Source organism: Bacillus rossius, chromosome 1, assembly GCF_032445375.1.
Source record: "Bacillus rossius redtenbacheri isolate Brsri chromosome 1, Brsri_v3, whole genome shotgun sequence".
NCBI lineage: Eukaryota > Metazoa > Arthropoda > Insecta > Phasmatodea > Bacillidae > Bacillus > Bacillus rossius.
In genome coordinates this window covers 8,697,580-8,717,569 of record NC_086330.1, presented here as the reverse complement: position 1 = coordinate 8,717,569, position 19,990 = coordinate 8,697,580, and the positions used below count along the sequence as shown (strand labels likewise).

The following is a 19,990-nucleotide window of genomic DNA, read 5'->3' as shown; positions in this document are numbered from 1 at the left end:
AATAAGTTGTTTCTGGTCGAGGTAAAAGAATGGTATACACCATTCTAAAAATTGGCATATGGTACAACTGAGGCCAATCGTCCAGATGCCAGCAAACCATCGGTTGTCATCTGCACAAAGTAGTGCTCCTGGTACACCCTCACGGGTTCAGTCCCAGGAGGAGGAGGTGTTGAGGCTCGCCCGGGCTTCGCCCGAAACAACTTGCTCCGATCGTTTGGAGCAGGCTCCAAGGGTTCCCTAGCCCGATGCGGAGTCGTCGTGGTGAGCGACGACACAGCTCCGGTGCTAGCCTGGACAGCTAGCACAGGTTGGATAGGCCTCCACTGGATCATGGGTTCACCGGGTGTTTTGAGGGGTTTCCAGCGTGATGTGGGAGATCGGCGGACAGCTGAGCGTGGTAAAGGGGCTGAGGCGGTGACTATGCTGGGATGGTGGCCCCAGCCACTAGTACCCTCCCGATCAAACAAGAGGGAGCGATCCCTAACAGTTCTGTTTTAAATAAGCTCTGGAATGTTTAATCAAAGCTAACTGGAACGATACTCCCACCCTACCCTGATAGGGCGCATATGTGGGAGGGGAACGCGAGAACGCCGGCCGTAAGGTCGGGATAATGTGCTCCGCTATCGGGTCTGCCAGACCAAGCCCGGGTGTCCGATGTCCTGCACGGAGTCGTCTTCGGCTGCCACTGCTCCGGTTCCCCTATGACCCTCGATGAGCGAGCTGAGTCTCCGGTTCCCACGGGTTGTCCTCGAAGCTGTTGGTCCTCCGTCAGCCGGAAGGGGCTGGTCACCCGCTACCCCCACTCCCTACTCCGGGGACAGGTCCGACGGCAAATCGCTTTCCAACATGGCGGCTTGGGAGCGTGGCGGTGACAGTTACGTATGAGCTGGAAATCCACTCATTCACTGGTCATGCACCTCTTAAATTATTTCTAAAGAAAATTTCAATACATTTACGAATTTACATTTAACTGCCAATCATTCCAGTAAATACGACTTACTATATTACACACAGTTTTTTTCCACACTACTCATCGAAGGTAGAAGTGTCAGGGAGGGTTAGGTCAAGGAAATGTGTTTTAAGGTACCTACAGAATAGGTGTTAAGTTTCAACCTTGTTTTGCCTAGCTTTATCAGCAGACTCAGACATTGTTTTGTGATATTAGTTTCGTATTAAAAAATTTAGTTAATATTTTCAAGTCTTACATTTAAAAATATTATTTTTTTAACTATGCTGAAAATACTTCATATTCATCCAAATAATTTAACTTAAAAGGTTTGGTTTGTCTTGCGAGATTACCGGAGAATGCACTCTGTTACAATGAGGCGAGGTAAAAACAAAACGTTGCATTAAAATTAGGTCTTGAAATTTTGCTCTCATCGCGCCCGAAGAAGTTTCACTTCGGGAATCGCACACTGCAATGGGCGCACGGACCTGCTCCTTCACGAACTCCTGGCATCGAGCCACGAGCCACGAGCCACGAGCACGCGACAGCCCGGGCTCTGCGGCTCGGTTTGTTCGGGAGCGACATTAGGAACCTGCGCCTTCCCCTCTCCCCCGCGCACAGCGCTCAACGCCCTTGGTCTCATCGCCGACACAGGGGAATTCCTCCTTGTTGGTGGCAATGATATTTTTTTTTTTTACAGATTTCTAGAGGGAGGGGCCAGTGACGTAGCCCGAGGGGGGGGGGGGTGGTGTTCGGGGGTCCGGATTCCTCCCTCTCTTTAGGAATTCAAAGGGAAAACAGATGTGTAGACAGATTTGTCCAATTATAGAAGAATTTCTAATTTTCCCATGTTTAAAAATAATAATATTTTGCTTGAATGAAAAAAATTGGTTGTCTGTAAAGTCAGTATACGGACGATAGTTTAACGTGACAACGTCATTACAAAACATTGATGAAATGATTGCACACTTTTATGAATAAAATTGAATAATTTTTACGTGTTTCAAGTTTAATGTGCCTCGAAAAAGTCAAATCGATGGTTGTTCCAATCGAGGGGAAGAGAGATAGATGCGGCGCAAGCGTACAATGAGCGTAACGGGACACATCGTAACGGGACACTTTTTCGTGCGTGCAGCCGGCGTTCATCGATTTATTAGAAGTTGTCACGTCAAAAATAATTGCTTGAATGAAACGTCAATTAAAATATGAAAATACGAACCAATTTTCGAATGAAATACTCAGTATTATCTAGAAGGGGAAAAAAAACTTATTTAATTTAAATGCCCAAACAACCATAGCCATGTGTTGTACTTAGAATATATTTCCTGGCAACTGGTTTTCATAAAAGAACAGAAATTTTTTTTCCCCTCCTTGTGTAGTGAGCCGTGAGCCAGGGTACTCCCGCTACCCCACTCCCCGCCCAACACTAGGCTTCATGCCACACGCGCGGTGTTGGCGCCGGTGCTGCGGTGAGAATGGCAACACCGCATCCTGGACGTGCGCGGCGCGTCGCAGCTGGACTTCCCGTCATCGCGCCGGAAGAGCGGTTTATAAGGCAAGAGGAGGAAGGAGAAGTGGGAGGGGGTGGTTTGTCACGCTTCCTGCGCTATCGGCAGTCCGCGCTGAGATGTGTCCCGCGGCGCTGCTGTGTCTGTGTCTGTGTCTGTGCCTGGGAGGCGTGGCGGCGCGGGACGACGGGACCTGCTCGTCGCGGGAGACGTGCGGGGAGTGTCTGCGCCACGCAGCCTGCGCCTGGTGCGGCGACCCGGTGAGCGCAGCAGGCACTGGCTTCAGCGGCCTCGCGATACTCCGTGTGCAACAACACCTCATTGGTAGAGACCTGCAAAATTCGCGGATTCATTGACCTCTAGGATAAACTCCACAGTCCTTTAAATACTCGCGGAAATGACACCTCTTCATTGGCTACTGACGCGTGAGACGTCTCAACTAGGCTGTCCGTAATTTGGCACTTTCTTGGTTTAGTCTTTCCCATTGGCTCACAGTTCCCGGATAAAATGTGGGCCAATCGCAGAAGCGGTACGAAGGTATAGTTGTTTTGATGCTAGCATATCGCGAAATGAATCCGCGAATTTTGCATGTCTCTACTCATTGGTAGAGACCTGAAAAATTCGCGGGTTCAATGACCTGTAGGATGAACTCCATAGTTCTACGTACACCCGGTCAAATGTCACCCACTCATTGGCTGCTGTGTTTTGAGACGTCCTAAATGTAGCAGCCTGTGATTCCATACAGCTTTGGTTGGGCGTTTCTCATTGGCCCAGAGTCCTCCAGGTGAGTTGTGAGCCAATAGCAGAGGTAGCACTGAGGTATAACTATTTGTATTTTAGCCTATCGCGAAATGAATTCGCGAATTTTTCCGGTCTCTACAAATTGGTTTCAGCGGCCTATAGAATACACTCCACGATACTCCGTGTGCAACACCAACTCATTGGCTGCCGGCTCGTGAGATGCGTTATAACTGGGCAAGGGGCGGATCCAGAATGCCAAATTATATTTACTTATACATTTGTAGTACATTTTGAAATATTTACTCCATTTCGTTTGTGGTTCAAAAAAAGTCCTGTTATCTATAGCACTGCACTATAATAATACTTAAGTAAGTTTGATGAACTGTGATAACAAATTATGAGAAAATTTAAAAATGACACAGTGTTCTGGAGAGAGGGGGAGGGGTCATGCCTTTATGGCATCTCTGGATCCGCCAATGCAGTTAATGCTTGTGATTCAATAGGCAACTTCGTTTTTCACAAGCTCAGAGTTGCTCAGGTAAACTGTAGTCCAATCAATGAAGCAGCATGAAGGTGAAAGAGTTTGGATTCTAGGCCATCGCGAAATGAATCTGCGAATTGTTCCGGTCTCTACCTGTAAGTGTGAAGTATTCTACATAGCTATAATTAGGGCCACGCAATTTTCTCGGTAATAATTCCTAGACTAGCCAATCACGAGGAAGAAACAGCTGGTGTGAATATATATATATATATATATATATATATATATATATATAGCCTGTTGCGATCAACTGAGCGTTCAGGTTGTTTGTTTTCTCTCGGGGAAAATGTCTGCTTTTAGCTATAATATAATACAAATATACGAACTACAAAACATTTGTATCTAAAGAGTGACTACAGAAAGCAAAAAGTACCTCCTTTACACGCATTGTGTAGTGTAAAGAAGGAAAACAGAGCAGTGAAAATTAATTCACTTAATTTTGGTACCCAAATATTTTGTGGTGTGGCATACCAGAAACACTACATCTCCTACTCATTTATATGCAGCATTTTTTTTTTAAATTTTGCACAAGTTAAATCACTTTTATTAAGTATATAATTAATCATCAAGTTAATTAACATTGTATACCTAGCCCTACCATTTGTAACGAAAAATTCATGTTACGTATAAATGAGTAGACGATGGAAACATTTCTGGTTTGCCACACCACCAAATATGTAGCTACCAAAATGGAGTGAATTAATTTTCACTGGGATTGTTTGCATGATAATAGCTTATTCATTACTTATCAACAATCAATGTAGCTAATTACCGCGGGTTCGTAAAGGATAGCCCAATTAAAGATTTTATTACGCGCACAGTTTTATTGATGGCCACTACTTATGTCACAAATAATCTTCTAAGATGGCAAATAATCAATTGCACTTAAAAGAATGTTGCTTCCCCAGTCACTCGTTTCTTACAATCAACACACCTCGCTGGGGCGCACCTCTGGTGCAACTCTCGCCGCAGCGCCCCTCGTGGATCTCCGCCGCGGGACTCCGTCGCCGCCGACGCACTTGCCTTCGCCGAGGATCCGCTCGACGCCTCGCTCGGAACTTCGCTCCGGACTCCACCGCGGGAACGCTCTCACCTGAACTCTCTCTCAACTGAACTCTCTTCATCTTATATTATATATCCACCGCCATTTCCAGAACTCACGAGCGCGGCCGGGGCCAGTCGCGTCATTCCGCGCCGACCCGACGCAGAAGTCTCTCGAAACACGTGTCGGCGGCTCGCGTAACTCCGCAGCCGTGAGGTGTCAGGTGTCTTAGCTATCAGCGCCACGCGGGGCGGCGGAAGGAAGGAGGGGGGAAAGCGACAAATCTTCCAGGCGTGCGTGGCGCGTCTCATGTTGCGGCAGCCGCCAGCCAGCTCTGCACCTGCACGTGACGCGGCCTTGCTCACGTTCGTAACAATATTATGAGAGTCGTCATCTGGCGGACGGGCCTGCAGTGTGGTGGGTACGAGAAGCATCAACTTGCAAACTTGCGCCCGAACACACTAAATTAAATTGAATGATTCCAGCTGGATGGAACACACAGAAGCTTCTGAGGTGACGTTGAATCAGAACACAGGCAAATTTCATACTCAACAAAATTATTATAGATATTTACTTCGTTTAACAAGGTAGATCAAGCATAGGATGTATACGCAAATAGTATACACAATTAATATAATATTAACTTTGTCTTTATAAGGCAATCACAAAACAACAACAAACTACTTCAGTAAATGAAAGTCTCTACCCCCCCCCCCCCCCCGTGGCCAGAAAGGTGGACGACTAGTGGTGGGCAGTGAAATACATACCTGTTACTTTTTCACCGATATCAAAATTTCACGGGTATACCTGTGACCAGTTTCTATAAGTATCAGTGAATTTCTGTGAAATTGATTACCTACAGTAATACGACCACTAGCTTTAAGTGTCCTCATAATCGTTGAATTGAGTTTCTGACGTTTTCAGTCTTAGTACAATCATTTTTTATGTATATATTCTGAAGTAAAACTGTGTGTGGAGTATACGAACTGTATGTGGAGTATACGAATTGCATACATGTAATAATTACAGTAAAAAAAAATCACGGTTCACCGAATGAAAGCCTAGCAGAATATCACGGAAGATAATGAATTCTCATAAATGTTTTAAAATTAAGATGTGTTCGTTATATTATTGAACTGAAAGAACAGGGATATAAATATGGAATCAATATTATTAAAAATATTTAAAAAATGATTATGTAGTGTTTTTCAATTTTAACTCGAAATAAACTCAAAACAAAATGAAAGGTTTCTGTGAAAAACATTGCATGTATTTAATTTCATCATTCACCGAGAGGCAGTGATTTCACTTATCCCCTTTATTTCACCATTTTTCGGTGCGAGAAAGCTGTTACGATTACGAGCATTACTAGAGAGAGATTTCACCGTTCACCGTTTAATTTCACAGGAACCTAAATTTCACTGGAACCGATTTCACTGCTACTCAAAAGTAACAGGTGAGCCCGCCACTATGGACGACTGCGTGTGCACTCGGTCACAGGCGCTGGGGGAGTCGGCGGCCAGCGCGCCGGTGCGGTGTCGCGCGCGGGACTCGGCCCCCGCGGCCTGGTGCCCCGCCCACCTGGTGGACGTGGCGCCGCGCTACGGCGTGCTGCAGAACCACAGCCTCAGCGACTCCAACGAGCTGGGCCAGGTGGTTCAGCTGGCGCCGCAGAGAGTGCGCCTGCGCCTGCGCGTGGGTGAGTCGCCGCCGTCAGCGTTCATCTTCGGTTTTTTTTTTGTTCATTTTAACTCATGATAACTAGAGTCCCGGAAATCTCGCGGATTCCTCTGGCCTCAGGATAGAATTCAAAGTTATAGGTGTGCTCAACCCATGTTTACTTTCCCATTGGTTGATTTCTTAGCGAGAACATTTTTATCCTTGTTATTTGGCACTACCTGATTCGCTTACTTCTCTCCTAGCCGGGCATCGCTGGCTTACGGTCGTAGAGGGACGTGTCCAAATAATTTACGGTCCAATCACGAACACAGTGCGAGAGTGTGAAGGTTTTCATTCTAGCTTGCGACTAAATGAATCCGCGAAATTTCCGAGTCTCTAATGATAACTAATGGTTAGGGGCATGCATTTTTCCCGAAAAGCTTTCGGCACTAGTTGAAGTTCAAAAAACTGGTGTCGTCTGTGTTTCGTGATTGTATGTGTTTCTTTCAGTTACGTATCTACTGTCAGAACACCAATCACAGTAGTTCAGTGCGTAAGCAGACGCGTCCCGAGTGGCTCGGTGAAATAAGGCAACGGCTCTTCTCTCAGACGGCCGCCAATCACAAGAAGAAATCGCTGTTGTGGGTATAATTTGTTGCAGTCTAATGGGTATTCAGATCTTTTTGCGAAAAATTCCTGCCCCTACTAATGGTCAATTAGGTTAAGTTAGCTACATTATAAATACTTTAAAACATTGTGGACGGTTGATTTGGTAAGGATAGCTACATTAAAGATACTGTAAAATCATGTAAACGGTTTCCTAGCATGAACCTCGGAGAACTTCGGATTCGGCTCTTCCATCTGTGAAATGAAGACTTCCCCTCTAACTTAAGGGGCTACGGAAGACTGCCATAATGGCAGCATTCCGCCTGGCCTCTTCGAAAAAAAGGCGGAAAAAGTACCATAACGGAAAAATGCCATACGTTCAAAGGACGAAACGGAATTCCGCCATATTTTCTCACACCCTCCGTGGGATGAGTGCACTGCATTAGCCCTCGAAGTAGTGTGTATAATACTCGGTAGGTAGCGCTGTCAACCCTCTAGCTGTTTCTCAGGTTAACTTTAAAAGTTACATATAGCGCTTCAGACGGTGAAAGTTGCAATAACAAATCACTTCCAGATCGCGGACGAGAAGAAATAGATGTTTCCAAAAGTGTATTATAGGTAGTACTCTATTCTTATTACACGATTTAAAAAAAATACATGTGGTACCTAGTAACCAATCTGCCAAAATTTTTTATACATTCTACGGAATGAGGAAAACGGCCGTAAGCTGGGTTTACGATTGATTTCCTTAAGAATTATAACTTAACATCGAGCACACGATTAAGTCAAAACTACATTTTCCAGTTTATGATTGACATAGAAGTCGTTAATTCTAACCAATCACAGCACAAAACACATGGTCGGCCATTGTTCGAAATGGAGAAGCAGGTTTGAAATAGGTTATTGAAAATGGGATATCTATTTTTCGAAATGGATGATGATTACAAATTACAAATATACGAATTCTAACCCGAAAATACTGCCTCGCTCGGTCCAATAATAAGACATAAACTTCCGGTTGAAAGGTTCCGGTTTGTTGTGATTGGTCGCTTCTCTTAAGTCTTTAACGAAAAATATAAAATATAACCATTTCTGTTAAGTCTTAAGTAATCATATGGTTCGCACACGACCCGTCAAAATTCACACACAAAAATCATAAACCATTTCAATAGTTTACATAGAGTCATATGGTAAGTACACGACTAAGTCTTAATTCTTAATTATTAATTTTCAATCGTAAACCCACCTTTACTCGTAAAATTGTAATGTAAGTAGCTTCATAGAATTTACATTTTCGCACACTGGAATAATTGAAGTAATTGTAGATTATTATGTAATGAGTGCAAATCCAACGCAAATATTCAAGGATTTTCTTATGTAATGTTTTCATTTTTAGGGTGACTGAACACAAAAAACTCAGATATTGTCATCAATAAATTATTTAAAGTCTACAAAATGTGTTTTTATGATGCTGAAATGCGAGAGAAATATATTTGTGTAGTGTAGTTTGTTGGCACAGGGCAAGCAGCACAGGTGCTCTAGGGGAGACATAGGCTCGTACATGGAATGTTGGTGGGCTTTGCACAGACTTGCAGTCTTTCAAAAATAAACTCTGCTGAAATTTAAGTATTTTTCATATTATAAAATAAATAATATTACTATGCGTAGCATATTATCCTGCTTCATTAAAAATGTCAGATCAAATCGAAATCCAGTTTTTTTGTGCCTTATCTATAAACGAATTATGACATAAAATAACAACGAAAACACCTTAACACAAGACATACACATTAATGCGACAAAACACGAAACACAGATAAAGTTCATGTTAACAAATGGGTTTCTTTGGTTTTCACAAAAATCTTAAACAGAAAATTAAAATGGTGTACACGAAATAAATATGTAGATTACATATATACATACAAAAGGAGTTATAATTTTTAACACATTTTATAGTTACTAATGGTTTTAAAAGTGTCACTAATTCTGTAATTGCAAGTTGAAATTCTTAATCCAAACCGAGTCATTATTCCTGAACCAACAAAAATGGTAATAAAATGTAGTAGGTATAATAAAAATTGCATCACTGATTGGACGTCTAATAAATAGAAAATGCTAATAGTTTATATAGGAATGTAAAATATTCAAAATAATTTAAATGCCTGATATTTTTAATTCTATTCAAATTAAAATTAGTTGATGCAGAGAAAGTTATAAATTTAATAAGACCTAAAGAAGATTATACAATAAATGCTATCGTAATTCAGCAACGTTTGTTAACTTGAAAATCAGATCCGGACAGCTGAAATATCTTGCTGAATAGTTTCACAAACATATTTCCCAAATATATTTTTTTCATCAGCATCTTTACTTGATCAATTTTGATTACAGTTGGAATATCATTTATTAAATATTTAAGAGCAACTACTAATTTAAGGAACACATAATACCATGAAATTGCATTAGCAAATTTGACTGAAAAGCGCCTATTTGTAAGATGATTAAAACATATATACCACGCATTGCTTGACGAGGCCTACAAATGATTACTTTTTAATTATAAGATTCAAAGGCTTTGCTCATGTTGAAATAAATAGAATATATTTTATTTATTTTTAAGAATAAAATTCATGTGCCTATAAATATTTTGTCGTCAACAACTGCTAAAATACTATAAAACAAAGGTGTCTGACTAGAGTTTAACCGTCAATAATACTTCAAGAAAATATATACCGATAAATGGTTGAACACACAACCACTCACTGACTGATGTATACTTAATTAAAATATTTTTGTACAAAAGCAAAATTTTTTTTAAGTTTGTTTGAGCTTTATTTATAATATGTATTGTATGATAATGCTACAGTTACTAAAAACTAAAACACTACAAAATTACAAAAAATATTTTTGCAAAACTCCGTTCCCCCGGAGAAACCCCCGGAATGGCCACCGCATGGGGAGCCCAAGAAAAGAAACGGGCTCCCCATTTGGAAGCCACCTGGAAGGTTTTTTTCTGTTCCACCCACCGTTTCTTTGGTAGCCTGACTTGTTACAAGGGATTGTAATCCTACCAGAGAAAATGCCGCCATTTTACCTGGGCAATCCGCCTTGGAGGAGCCGGGGCGCGAACCCGGGTCCTACAAGTCACAAGGCAGGCGCTCTACCCCAGAACCAGAGCGGTAGAGCGGATACTTGCAGTCTTCTTTACACTGACATGATTTCATTCCACGAGTTTACTGTAGTTTCGCGTGTAAACAACACGTGCAGTAACATCTAACCTCGGTAACGAACAAATTTATGTGTCCTTCGTTCAGCATGAATTGTGTAATTTCATAACAGTGAAATATAATTAGTGTAACTAGTCTGGCAATTTTTTAGTTATTTCCGGCAAACAAACTTACAGTCCTGTTGAAATTCAATAATTATATAGAAATATAGACTAGTAACAAAATATGTAAGAGCTGTGGATGGTAAAGTTATTTTGAAATAAAAGAGTGTGTTTAGTTAAAATATGTGAGTGCTTACAAGCATGAAGTTATTGTATAATCATTGATTTATTTGGTTTTCAAACCACAGAAAAGGTAAAAAATTTTATATCACTTTTGGCTTTCTTTTGTTTTACTGTGCTAATATGCGCAGCTAATACTGTAAACTGTGTGCAAATAACTTTAAATATTGGTGGTACTGGGACAACACGAGGCATAACTGGTTAATACTATTTTGTAGTGATACAGTTATTTTCATGTACATGTACAAATTAACAAATATTTAAATTTATATGAATATTTCTGATCCATTTACAAAGATATTTTACGGTGCACAACGGCAAACAGAATAACTCAACGATGAAACTTTACAGATAAAAAAAAAACGACTATACAGAGACGCACAGGTGAACCCAGTGATGTGAATAAACAGTTATGACAGCACATACGAACACCGTAAGCAATAGTTGAGCGAAAATACACATATTTTGAAAACCACAACGATAATAGCGCAGACTAACACAGTATATGATTCCTTAGAGAACAGTAGCGACGTTTCGGGAAAGAGATCTATTTCCTTCTTAAGGCAAAACAGTCTGAGGTTTGTCATGACATACAGTTTACCGAATAATGGCGTGTATCTGAAATTACATCTTGAATTAATTTACCTATTATTTAAAATTTTTGTCAGTGGAAATTTTATTTAATGAACTAAACTGAATTTTTTGATATTAACATAAATACTTTCTTTAAACAGATTTGCGTTTTGTTTGTTTTATGTGTATATTTGTTTACACTTATGTTAACAAGGCACTGGTAGGCTATTAGTGCAGAGAAGCTTATTCAAAAGAGGAACCTATTTCTGTAACAATAAGTGTCCAGAGCCTATTAAAAAGGGGGGGGGGAAGTATGGTTGCCTAATTTATTTAGACAAAGAATTTTATTTTACAAAAATTACAATTGCAGGAATTTCAAAAAGTACTTAAAGGATCGTCAACTAACTTAAAAATGTATTTCAAGCATTATCTTTGTAAAAGAGTTTCCGGAGGAGGGACTGGCTTCTGCCCTCCCCTTCAAATACTGTCTACACCCATGGTAAATGTGTAAACAAAATCACATGTAGTTACACACACTACTACACGATATACTCAAAAGACGTGAATTAAAATGTTGGTGACCGTAATTTTTGATAGTTGTACTTATAGTATTAGATGTCAATAATTTTTCAAGGCATGTGATGATAGCCTACATGGAGTACTATAGTCTGAAACTATGTATTTGTACTGTTATGCTATAATCGAACACTCACGCCTGTAGCATAAGGGATCACTACAAGGAAATCTGAAGATGAGAAAAGATACACTATCGAAGTTTATGGACCGAGTCGCAAGACACTCTATTCGTATTCCAGAGAACATAGGTTCAAATCCCGACTGGCAATTTGTCATATCATTTTGACGTGAATCACAGCGAAACATATGGGTATCAGAAAAAGTTTGACGAAAAGGTCTGTATCATCTTGCTTTAACATTTTCCTTACTATATAGGCTTCGGCTTGAGACGCACTTAAGTCTTCCTTACCTAGACCTCTCAGATACACTTAGTTTTAATTTAGGTTCGGAAAAAAAATTCTGTTCAGTGTAGCTCACTACTCAGGTGTGATAGCGCGGTGATTCGTGTGATTGTGTATAGAGTGTATAGAGATAACACTGGGCAATACAGATTGTACGTTTACCAAAAAAAAATAATTTTTATATTATGCCTTCGGTATCACATATAGGCTATCATATCACAGGCCAGTGTTCAACAGAATTTTCGTCGAATAATAAATTAATAGTTTGCTACCATTTAGTGTCTGTTTTGAATTAAAATCTTTAGTACGTAGTCAATTCCTCGTTTTTATTTTAAACCATTACACTAAAATCGACTCGCTGACAGAAGTTTCACGTGAAACCAACGGCCGTGAGTCTCGATACAGCCCCACCGATTTTTTTTTAAGAAAATTAGTAGGAAGGTTCCGTACTGTAGGTCATGGCTAATTCCTTTCACATTGTCGCTCTACTGTGGCGTTGTGTTTGGCCGTCTGCATTGACCTCGCTATTAATATTATGTTTACGGACAAGCAAGCATTTCAGAATAAGAAGAAAAATAATATCGGAAATAGGCTATTCCCATGGTAAACATACATAAAAATGATTTCAAGGCTTTCATAAATTAATATTCTGAAATGTTTTCACTAAACCAGCTCATTATAGTATTTATAAATTATTTCTTAGCCATTGAGGCAGTTAAAATACAGGTCTAATTTCACAACTACTTAATCAGTAAAACTTAAACAGCAAACGTAAATCGTTCTCAAGTATAACAAATATTATGTATTCGCAGTTCACAGGTTGGAAATGCTGTGATTGTTTTTATATATTCTTAATGGCAATTGATTTTTTCGGTGCATCTATATGTTAAAATACTCTACTAATGGTTTTCACAGCACATGTTAAAAACATAATGCTGGAATCACAATACTCTGTAACATCTCCAACATGACAAAAACAAAACCACAGCCATTAAGAAGTAAGGTAGTAGTGAAGTCAGCCCACGAAAAGAGAACCCCAATAGCCCATCAGAAACATAATGTGGGTATTATTAATGATGTAGTAACGGAAAAAAAATACTTTTTTGTGAAATCATTTATGCTTAAGTTTATTTTATTGTTCTTTTGATAGACATTCCATAAAATAAACTCAATTAAATTGCCACCTCAGTAGTATAGAAGACTATAGGTACACATGATGGTGATAATCTGTCGTGTCATTTTAAACATACGATATAAATAATGATATATTTTACTTACTTAACCGTCGGTTGTCAGGGAATTGTGATTTTCGGTCACTAGATTGCATTTCAATTATCTAGTAGCCTGGAATTAAAACATTAATTAGAATCACAAGACTTTGTATGCTGCTTATTTATACAAATTCTTTATAAGATAATATACATAATTTACTCATGTCGTTCGAGTATTAGGACTCTATGGTCACGTTTTAACTTATGGTAGTTTTCCGTCGACCCCCGTAAAAACAGGAGGATAAGTACCACAATTGAAATCTACCATATTTTTATTTTTACAGATCGCGCTTATAAGTAGGCTGCTTCCTATAACCCATTTTTGGAAACATTAGTTTCTATTAGTGCGCGATCTGTTGAGTTGATTTATGACTGGAACTACAGAAAGTAACCGTCAGAAGCGCTATCTGTAGCCTTTTAAGTTAACGACAGAAACAGCTAGGGAGTTAACAGTGCTACCTAGCGACGTATTCTAAAACTACTTCGAGAGCAAAGCAGCTGTACTCATTCCATGGAGTGCATAAGGAAATATGGTAGAATACCGCCTCGCAGTGGCGTAGCCAGGATTTGTGTATGGGGGGTGTTAAGAAGCATGGCCCCCCCGTATTAAAGCGGGGGGTCCGGGGGTCCTCCCCCGGGAAAATTTGGATTTTAAGGTGTAAAATAGTGCTATTTTAGCAGTTTTCGGTACTTAAATTTAAATATTGTAATGGTAAAATTTTTATTAATTTTAATATGAAATTTGTTTGAGTGATGAATAAGAAATTAATTAATGATTTGGCGCTAAGGGGGGGGGGGGGGGTTGAACCCCTAACCCCCCCCCCTGGCTCCGCCCCTTTATGGTACTTTTCCGCCTTTTGACGTGACGTCTAATAAATCGATGAACGCCAGCTGCACGCACGAAAAAGGATGACTCATTATCCCGTTACGCACATTGTCCCGTTACGCTTTGTCCCGTTACACTCATTGTACGCTTGCGCCCCATCTATCTCTCTTCTAATCGATTGGAACAACCATCGATTTGACTTTTTCGAGGCACATTAAACTGAAACACTTTCATCTTGTATTCTCTTTGATTCTAATAACTTTGAGAATTTGTCGCTCTGTACCTTCTCCCCCTCCCCGTCAACATCTCTGGAAATATTCCACGAGCAGACCTCTGCCTACATGACGGCCAGGTGATATGTTTATTCACGTTGGCAGGCGTTACTACACCTTGACAATGCAGACTGTTTCAGCATGTTGATCCGACAATAATCATGCGGCAAGAAGTCCCCAAAGAGAATGAATAAGCATTCAGTGATTGGTAATTTCATGTGGCAACGCGTTTCCCATAGCAACGCGTTGTTGTGAGCTGCCAAACATGTATAATAATTAATATTTTTTTAAAATGCTAGTAACATGGGAAACAAGAGGCCTATGATTCAGAGCAGCTATGGCTCCATGGTAAGTAAACAATCTGTTAGTACAGGCGGACAACATAGTGATTTCAGTGCAAATAAGATGATTCGGTAGTTTTCTTGGACGAAGCAAATTGAGCGACCCCAGCAACGCAGTAGGAAAACAAAACGTTCTGGAAGCTTTTGTGTAACCACGGAAGGTTCTGTGTCAGACTCCGCAAACGAAAGTTTCCAGAAGGAACAATTGTCCTGAGACGTAGCAGAAACGGATATATAGTGACTCACAAGCTGCAGAGGGTTGTTTTTGGTTCAGGGACGTCAGTTAGCATGTAGAGTCCACGAGAGACGCAGGGGACCACCCTGTACCAGTGATCTGTACTACGAGTTGTAAGACTGACTAAGACAAGAATTGTAATCATGCTGTAGGAGTAACTTGTATTCGAATGTAGCCAGTTGTACGCCTCATTCGTATTAAGTGAAATAGCAAGAATATTTTTGTGAGCAGTAGTTAGGTAATTGCCTTTCACTCTCCTACCTACCCACTCAGCAGAAAAGGTATCCAATCCGCTCGGGGATACAACAGCTGTTCCAATGTAGTCTCTGTGATTTCGATTCTAACATTCTTGCTCCATTTATAGGTTTCTTTTCCCAGAAGTGATATCTTTTGCTCACTGGTTGCTGACCTTGTGGCAAGCGTCGAATGACTTGCAAGTGATCCGGACTCTATGTCGTAACTGCCATTGACTCATGTCACACCTCGAGGCTTGCCCTTATAGGGAGGTCGCCTCCATAGCATAACAAACAACGAACACAACCCGACACTCCGCTGTGACGTCATTCAGCCGTTTCCAGCTGCAATCACACCTGCTCGCTGACGGCTTTCCCTTATCAGATCAGCTGATCGTGTTTATAAATACCTTCACGTGTCTGATAAAACCACACGTATTATATTTCATTTATGCTCTGTAGACTACGATTCACAATGAACAAACGAAATTGTACTTTTACGATTTTGTTATTGCAAAATAATTACATGCGCTACATGACAGTCTAGGTTTATCCAGATGACATACAGTATACGCATATTAAAACCTATGTAACTGTGTTTTGAAACGTGTTTTCATTTTTTCCCCTTTACTCTTCTTAAATGAAATTGTTTTTGGTACCAATTACCAATAACAATGGCGACATCTTACCTCTATTGCTTAAGTAGCTAATTATGTATGATTTAATAAATAAATTTCGCCTTTAACTTAAAAAATATTTATTTTTAAGATGACGTGTTCGTACTGATTATTATAATTGCTTTGGAATTATTCTCAAATTGCTTAACAGGCTGTGATTGAAATGAAAATATCTTAATATTTAAACATTTAGTTTTTCATTGGCTAAAAAAAAACAACAAAGTTTTATTGAAGAAGCCAAACGTTTGTTTTATTTATTATCATGAACATAAACTCTAAAATTTGTCATTAGACCTATTTACCCTCCTTTTCTACGCAATTAACATATCAGTTTGATTTTTTTGAGAATCTATATGAAATAGTATTGCGCATGCGGATATGTAGACAATGAAGAAGCATTCTTTTCGTTTTTTTTTTTTTTTTAAGATTCAGGTTTTTTTGTTAAGTTTTTTTCAAGATTTCCAAAAATAAAATTGAATTCTTTCGACAAGAAAAAAAAAACTTTTTTTTTTTTTTAAGAGTTCGGATTTCTTTCCTAAGCATTTATACTGTTTAATTTTTAGAACGAAACTTGAAATGCTCTCACTACAATGGCATGTTTCTATATCGCTTACATTTTCGTTTGAATCTGAAATTGAAAGACATTCAATTTTTGTTTTGTTTTGTTTTCGCTTCATTTATCTCTGTCTCATCGTCGCAAAAAAGTGTTTTGCCCGACCCGCCCGGCCCAGGGCAGTTGCAGTAGCCCGACTCGCCCGGCCCCGGGCAGTTGCAGTTGCCCGACTCGCCCGGCCCCGGGCAGTTGCAGTTGCCCGACTCGCCCGGCCCCGGGCAGTTGCAGTTGCCCGACTCGCCCGGCCCCGGGCAGTTGCAGTTGCCCGACTCGCCCGGCCCCGGGCAGTTGCAGTTGCCCGACTCACCCGGCCCCGGGCAGTTGCAGTTGCCCGACTCGCACGGCCCCGGGCAGTTGCAGTAGCCCGACTCGCCCGGCCCCGGGCAGTTGCAGTTGCCCGACTCGCCCGGCCCCGGGCAGTTGCAGTTGCCCGACCCGCCCGGCCCCGGGCAGTTGCAGTTGCCCGACTCGCCCGGCCCCGGGCAGTTGCAGTTGCCCGACTCGCACGGCCCCGGGCAGTTGCAGTAGCCCGACTCGCCCGGCCCCGGGCAGTTGCAGTTGCCCGACTCGCCCGGCCCCGGGCAGTTGCAGTTGCCCGACTCGCCCGGCCCCGGGCAGTTGCAGTAGCCCGACTCGCCCGGCCCCGGGCAGTTGCAGTTGCCCGACCCGCCCGGCCCCGGGCAGTTGCAGTAGCCCGACTCGCCCGGCCCCGGGCAGTTGCAGTAGCCCGACCCGCCCGGCCCCGGGCAGTTGGAGTAGCCCGACTCGCCCGGCCCCGGGCAGTTGCAGTTGCCCGACCCGCCCGGCCCCGGGCAGTTGCAGTAGCCCGACTCGCCCGGCCCCGGGCAGTTGCAGTAGCCCGACCCGCCCGGCCCCGGGCAGTTGCAGTAGCCCGACTCGCCCGGCCCCGGGCAGTTGCAGTAGCCCAACTCGCCCGGCCCCGGGCAGTTGCAGTAGCCCGACCCGCCCGGCCCCGGGCAGTTGCAGTAGCCCGACCCGCCCGGCCCCGGGCAGTTGCAGTAGCCCGACTCGCCCGGCCCCGGGCAGTTGCAGTAGCCCGACCCGCCCGGCCCCGGGCAGTTGCAGTAGCCCGACTCGCCCGGCCCCGGGCAGTTGCAGTTGCCCGACCCGCCCGGCCCCGGGCAGTTGCAGTAGCCCGACCCGCCCGGCCCCGGGCAGTTGCAGTAGCCCGACCCGCCCGGCCCCGGGCAGTTGCAGTAGCCCGACTCGCCCGGCCCCGGGTAAGTTGCAGTTGCCCGACCCGCCCGGCCCCGGGCAGTTGCAGTAGCCCGACTCGCCCGGCCCCGGGCAGTTGCAGTAGCCCGACCCGCCCGGCCCCGGGCAGTTGCAGTAGCCCGACTCGCCCGGCCCCGGGCAGTTGCAGTTGCCCGACCCGCCCGGCCCCGGGCAGTTGCAGTAGCCCGACCCGCCCGGCCCCGGGCAGTTGCAGTTGCCCGACCCGCCCGGCCCCGGGCAGTTGCAGTAGCCCGACTCGCCCGGCCCCGGGCAGTTGCAGTTGCCCGACTCGCCCGGCCCCGGGCAGTTGCAGTTGCCCGACTCGCCCGGCCCCGGGCAGTTGCAGTTGCCCGACTCGCCCGGCCCCGGGCAGTTGCAGTTGCCCGACCCGCCCGGCCCCGGGCAGTTGCAGTTGCCCGACCCGCCCGGCCCCGGGCAGTTGCAGTTGCCCGACCCGCCCGGCCCCGGGCAGTTGCAGTAGCCCGACTCGCCTGGCCCCGGGCAGTTGCAGTTGCCCGACTCGCCCGGCCCCGGGCAGTTGCAGTTGCCCGACCCGCCCGGCCCCGGGCAGTTGCAGTTGCCCGACCCGCCCGGCCCCGGGCAGTTGCAGTAGCCCGACTCGCCTGGCCCCGGGCAGTTGCAGTTGCCCGACTCGCCCGGCCCCGGGCAGTTGCAGTTGCCCGACCCGCCCGGCCCCGGGCAGTTGCAGTAGCCCGACTCGCCCGGCCCCGGGCAGTGGCAGTAGCCCGACTCGCCCGGCCCCGGGCAGTGGCAGTAGCCCGACTCGCCCGGCCCCGGGCAGTTGCAGTTGCCCGACCTGCCCGGCCCCGGGCAGTGGCAGTAGCCCGACTCGCCAGGCCCCGGGCAGTTGCAGTTGCCCGACTCGCCCGGCCCCGGGCAGTTGCAGTTGCCCGACCCGCCCGGCCCCGGGCAGTTGCAGTTGCCCGACCCGCCCCCCCCGGGCAGTTGCAGTTGTTAGACCCGCCCGGCCCTGGGCAGTTGCAGTTGCCCGACTCGCCCGGCCCCGGGCAGTTGCAGTTGCCCGACTCGCCCGGCCCCGGGCAGTTGCAGTTGCCCAACTCGCCCGGCCCCGGGCAGTTGCAGTTGCCCGACCCGCCCGGCCCCGGGCAGTGGCAGTAGCCCGACTCGCCCGGCCCCGGGCAGTTGCAGTAGCCCGACTCGCCCGGCCCCGGGCAGTGGCAGTAGCCCGACTCGCCCGGCCCCGGGCAGTTGCAGTAGCCCTACTCGCCCGGCCCCGGGCAGTTGCAGTAGCCCGACTCGCCCGGCCCCGGGCAGTTGCAGTAGCCCGACTCGCCCGGCCCCGGGCAGTGGCAGTAGCCCGACTCACCCGGCCCCGGGCAGTGGCAGTAGCCCTACTCGCCCGGCCCCGGGCAGTTGCAGTAGCCCGACTCGCCCGGCCCCGGGCAGTTGCAGTTGCCCGACTCGCCCAGCCCCGGGCAGTTGCAGTTGCCCGACTCGCCCGGCCCCGGGCAGTTGCAGTTGCCCGACTCGCCCGGCCCCGGGCAGTTGCAGTTGCCCGACCCGCCCGGCCCCGGGCAGTTGCAGTTGCCCGACCCGCCCGGCCCCGGGCAGTTGCAGTTGCCCGACCCGCCCGGCCCCGGGCAGTTGCAGTTGCCCGACCCGCCCGGCCCCGGGCAGTTGCAGTTGCCCGACCCGCCCGGCCCCGGGCAGTTGCAGTAGCCCGACTCGCCTGGCCCCGGGCAGTTGCAGTTGCCCGACTCGCCCGGCCCCGGGCAGTTGCAGTTGCCCGACCCGCCCGGCCCCGGGCAGTTGCAGTTGCCCGACCCGCCCGGCCCCGGGCAGTTGCAGTAGCCCGACTCGCCTGGCCCCGGGCAGTTGCAGTTGCCCGACTCGCCCGGCCCCGGGCAGTTGCAGTTGCCCGACCCGCCCGGCCCCGGGCAGTTGCAGTAGCCCGACTCGCCCGGCCCCGGGCAGTTGCAGTAGCCCGACTCGCCCGGCCCCGGGCAGTTGCAGTAGCCCGACTCGCCCGGCCCCGGGCAGTTGCAGTTGCCCGACTCGCCCGGCCCCGGGCAGTTGCAGTTGCCCGACCCGCCCGGCCCCGGGCAGTTGCAGTTGCCCGACTCGCCCGGCCCCGGGCAGTTGCAGTTGCCCGACTCGCACGGCCCCGGGCAGTTGCAGTAGCCCGACTCGCCCGGCCCCGGGC

At 45.9% G+C, this 19,990-nt stretch overlaps 1 protein-coding gene across 1 annotated transcript in view; it reads left to right on the top strand.

Moving 5' to 3' along the window:
- Positions 1–2,542: 2,542 nt before the first annotated feature.
- LOC134531867 (integrin beta-PS-like) overlaps positions 2,543–19,990 on the top strand; it is a 60,152-nt gene continuing 42,704 nt past the window's right edge. Inside the window, exons 1-2 of the mRNA XM_063367874.1 lie at positions 2,543–2,714; positions 6,279–6,477. Of these exons, the coding sequence (XP_063223944.1) occupies positions 2,574–2,714; positions 6,279–6,477 (340 nt within the window). The 5' untranslated portion in view covers positions 2,543–2,573. The remainder of the gene's footprint in view (positions 2,715–6,278; positions 6,478–19,990) is intronic.